Below are 4,681 nucleotides of genomic sequence, written 5' to 3'. Positions count from 1 at the left end.
ACAGGCCCGCCGCCCTGAGGCTGCTGCTGCCAAGGTTGGGGAGCTGGAGGAGTCGAATAGCCCTGCGGGGATCCACCCTGCATACCACCACCAGACAGCGGCGGTCCACCATAGGAACGGGGAGGAGGGGAACTCTGCTGCATATAAGGCCGCGGACCACCACCCATTCTTCCAGGACCACCACTCATGGGAGGACCTCCACGAGGGGCCATGCCAGGGCCACTGGGGCCACCTCCACTACCAAATAGATAAGGGGGGAGCCCATTGGCTGGCATCGACTTCACTGTGTGAGCACCCTGAAAAATGAATATGACAAATCTCAGCTCAAGCACGTCCTACCGCCAGTCTCTCGTTGATGAATCCAACCACAGTCAAGATACCGTCATATGGTCCCTGGATGGACACTTCTCGGTAGGGACCTCCGCTCTTGGAGATCTGTATGTCGCAGCGCCCATCCTCTTTCAACTGGTTGATAATCTCGCCACCACGACCAATGATAGCTCCAACACCACTAGAGGGGACCTGAGGAGCGTACAGTAATGAGGAGAAGAGGAGCAATGCCCCTCATCCCAGCGAATACCCACGATATGGAAACACTTATGAACGCCCACTTCAGCGAAGTCAATAACACTGTTTGATTGCACAAATTGGTCAATAGCATTGGATCAAATATTCACGCCGTAAGACCCAATAGCGTAAAATGCCTCTCCTCAAAACTGGAGACGGACCGAATGCCCTCTTCTCACTTCGAGCATGCAGGAGTCAGCAGGGCTTTCGCTCCAGCCACCCTTTCCTCCGCCCTTCATGGGTCCGCGACCGCCATACCCACCACCTGGCGGCCCCCCACCGCGCTGGTAGCCAGCGTTATAGGAGCTATCATAGCCTCCTTGATACTCGCCATAGTCCATTCTACGACGCTTCGTATCGTCATAGGGTAGAGAGGAGCTGAGTCTCTTCTGAGATCGGACCTCTGGGTGCCCAACTTCGTATTCAGAGATCAAGTCCGCGCAAGTGACCGTACCCGATACGACCTGACAAAGGGGGCCCTCCACCGCTGACTGTGGAATTTGCGCTCACCTTGTTGACGAGCTCCTCACATTTGCTCACAGCTTCCTCAGTGCCAACACAGTTGACAGTCCTGGGCATATTCTTAGCCGGGCCGTGGTAATCCGTCGGTAGGATGGCCTTGAGTGAATTCGCTCAAAAAAACCGCTTCGCTCCGTCTATTTTACCTTGATTTCTAGTCGGGCTCCCGATCGCTCCTTGATCCTTGCCAACGCGATTCCCTGTGGTCCGAGAACCTCCGGGACTTTGTGGTCCGGAATTTCAAAGAATTTTTGGATCTCGCCTTCCTTAGGCTCAAGTGGGGATACCTTCTCCCGAATGGCATCAACTGCGGCCTACACAAAAGAGGTCGACTACACACGTCCAGTTGCTCGCCGACCTGCAACTGCTCCTCAGTCTGTGCATCAACGAAGAAGATGCTATAACCTTGTTCACGAGTCGACTGGTCTCCCTGAAAAAATGAAGGATCAAGGAAATCGAAAATTTCCGAGAAAGATGTTGCTATGGCATTTCCTATGCACATAAGAACACACAAGACCTCGCAGGAAACGCTGCTCATTTCCCAGGAAGCTTCGACTCGGGAATAATTCCGGCGCGCTGCCAGTCCAGGCACTCCGCATTGAAGACCCGCAACGCCATTCTTCTCATGACGTCGACCACATCCACTACGCCCTCATTCAATTCATGGTATCGCAACGCACTGGTAACTTCACCGCTCCATGAACAATTCCGAGACGCTTTCGCTCCCTGATATTCTCCCGTGGAATAGTCTAGGCCCGCTTGCTTCATTTCGCAGAAATTGCGCACCCCTTAGTAGCACCATCCTCCCTCGACTGACTTGAACCCTGTCTGCTTCCCTTGAAAAGATCCTCAGAACTCTGGACCTCCAGATCTCTGTATTGACCACTGCAAGGGACCAGCATTCACCACATGTAATTTCAAGGTGAACTTCATAGTTATCACAGCGGTAACAACATCATTCCATCGCCACACCCACTCGTATTGCTCCCACAATACTTATGGCGAATCTCGTTCATTCCCGCTCAGGTCAAGTACTGTCATTTTAGTACGAACGTGTCGCTGCTCCACGATTCGGGACTTCCATGTGCTTGGAAGCAAAAATAGACAAAAGTCGAATGAGCTGAAATTCCTACAATGTCCGACCCAGTCACTACGTATATGTTCGCTCCCGTCTGCTGCTTCATAGTTGAGATGGTAGCGCCTCGCTTCCCAATGACCATCGGTACCAACTCCTGGGAGACCTCGACTTGATCTCTATACGGGCCAGCATCAGGGCCGTACTCGAAAGGCAAGATAGGCCCGCCACGATTACCGTTCGGACCAGGGTGACCTGCGACAAGACGAGTACAGGAAAGGACCATAACTTGCACAGATGCTTACTGCCCATGGGAGGCGGCATGGCTGCGGAACGGGGCCCTCCGGGATTCTGTTGGACGCCACTTACCGCCGGACCTTCCTGCTGCATAATTGCAACACGAAAAATGGAAACTTCACAATGGAGTCAAACGTTTCGAGAATATTGAGGAAATGCAAGATATATCAAGATTGCAAGATTACTTCAACTCAATTCTTCATGATCCAACACCGACAAGCATAGTATTACATGGCAACAAGCCTTTGCAATGTGACAAGCGGGAGTGCAAACGGCAACTACCCCAAGGCCTTTCCGTGGAAGCGGGATCGGCTCAGTATGCGTTGGTGTCGGGCGCCTGATGCCCTACTCTGGGAGATTCCCCGTAGCATTGACTGAATGTAGACTTTCGAGACACCCCTGTTAGAAAGAGGACTGTCGCCTTCAACGTCTCGGCTCGCAATGAATGTCTTGTAGAGCTTGGAAGCACTCATGGTCAGAGTTGAGTCTATGTGAGTACGGCTCCGAATCTTGTTGGCGCTCGCTCTCATCTTACTTCCACTAACACGAGGTGGTTTACCATTGAACGGGGTAACTTCATTGAGTGACTCAAGAGCTCTCCGAGTACCGCCTCGATACTCTCTAGACAAGGAAGAGTCGAGAGGCGCTGCATTCAATTCCTCACGCTTCCGCGACGCTACATCCACTCTGGGCTCGACTATGGTGTTCTCTTGACGAACATTCACTTTCTTGACAGCTTGCGCGGCCGTATTGTCTATCGAGGCCTCAGCGAATCCAACGGCATCCTCCTCAGATGTCTCAGATATGCTGTTCAACCGCAGCGTCTGTGAACTCCCATGGGGACTGTCACCTCGAGTTTTCCCCTCGGACCTGGCCTTGACCCTATTGATGGCCTTCCTTACGATCCTCTTACTGCGCCTTCGCATAGATTTGGCTATTATATGATCGAACGTGGACGTTTCGTCCGCCGATCTCGTCGCCTGGTGGGAATCAACATGACCCAGACTTTCGAAGGCTTGCGATACGCTGGCAGGAGGTAAGACTGCAGGTTCGTCGGTCAGGCCCGGGTCGTCCCGGATAGAACTCCCCGTGTCCTCCAACGGCATTTGGTTGTCTCCACTGGTCGACGTAACAGTCCTTCCACCTCGGTCCAGTTCATGACTCGTGGCCCCTGGCGATGATACGCTGGCCATAAGGCTAGTAGCGAACGCCGTCATGCTAGCACCGAAACTCATGAACATGTTCTCCACCTCCTTCGACGGGTTGCTGTCTCGTTGCCTGGTCAAACCATCCAAGCCAGAAGGAAGGCCATTGGAGTCCTTCAACGTACCGGTTGGAAACGGTTCACGGAGTGACAATGGAGCAGCAACGGCATCACTCTGGAGGTATTCGCGAGAGGCAGGCTCCTGACTGGTCTTCGGAGAGCTAGAGATCATACCATTGAGAGGTGTCTCACTATGATGATCAACCAAGCTGCGAGTCGCCTCGTGACCCGTGTCGGTATCCTCCTCCAGGTTCCTGGGGGCGTCCACAGACTTCTCGAATGGAGTGTCTGTTGGCTCTCTGGAAGGGCTTTCGTCACCCTTCCTCCCTAGACAGGATCTGTTCTTGAATGATTCCATCCTCCCACTGCGCTTAAATGACTTCGAAAAGTGGTCGACGAAAAGTCGAGATGAGTAATGGCTATACACAAGGTTCAGACTCTTACGGACCACGCTAACCTGACGCGGCACAGCCGTGCGGAACGGTCCCCTCCGAGGAGTTGGCTTAGTCCGCCGCGACACTTGCAGCCTCGGACCTAGCAGTTGACCTCGCTGTAGTAGCGTCGGAGAGACCGGCGGACCGACTGATCGTAGCGAGGCGACGTCTTCCATCGGAACCGCTGGACTCAGGGGTACTTCCGGGAAGCTGTTGGCTACGAATCCTCCTCTTGACGTCACTGAGGTCGTGCCCGTCTCCATCGTCACCATAACCATGCCTCGCTCTGGCTTTTCTCGAATCGAGTCTCTATCTAACGTCATGGGGAGTACAGGAGAAGTCGAGTCCTCTTTACTGGTGACCGCCGTGGTCTGAGGGGAGACGACCTTCGTACAGTCCTCCACACGCTGACGCCGCTTGAGCAACTCCTGTCTGTGAGCGTTCTGTCTTTCCTCCTTAGCCCAGGCCTTCCGCACTTCCTCAACCCGCAGCTCTCTATACAGCACAGGATGAGCCGCCCAAGCA

The 4,681-nt window shown here is 53.6% G+C and overlaps 1 protein-coding gene across 1 annotated transcript in view; it reads right to left on the bottom strand.

Moving 5' to 3' along the window:
- Pmar_PMAR028261 (hypothetical protein) overlaps nucleotides 1–2,551 on the bottom strand; it is a gene marked incomplete at both ends in the record, with an annotated part of 2,820 nt that extends 269 nt beyond the window's left edge. The window contains 8 exons of the mRNA XM_002774210.1: nucleotides 110–296; nucleotides 340–522; nucleotides 747–1,031; nucleotides 1,078–1,185; nucleotides 1,233–1,400; nucleotides 1,445–1,516; nucleotides 2,220–2,416; nucleotides 2,467–2,551. Coding sequence (XP_002774256.1) covers nucleotides 110–296; nucleotides 340–522; nucleotides 747–1,031; nucleotides 1,078–1,185; nucleotides 1,233–1,400; nucleotides 1,445–1,516; nucleotides 2,220–2,416; nucleotides 2,467–2,551 — 1,285 coding nt within the window. The remainder of the gene's footprint in view (nucleotides 1–109; nucleotides 297–339; nucleotides 523–746; nucleotides 1,032–1,077; nucleotides 1,186–1,232; nucleotides 1,401–1,444; nucleotides 1,517–2,219; nucleotides 2,417–2,466) is intronic.
- Between the last annotated feature and the right edge of the window lie 2,130 nt (nucleotides 2,552–4,681).

This window comes from Perkinsus marinus, assembly GCF_000006405.1.
Source record: "Perkinsus marinus ATCC 50983 genomic scaffold scf_1104296958686, whole genome shotgun sequence".
NCBI classification, from domain to species: Eukaryota; Perkinsozoa; order Perkinsida; family Perkinsidae; genus Perkinsus; species Perkinsus marinus.
This window is presented reverse-complemented; position numbering and strand designations above follow the sequence as displayed.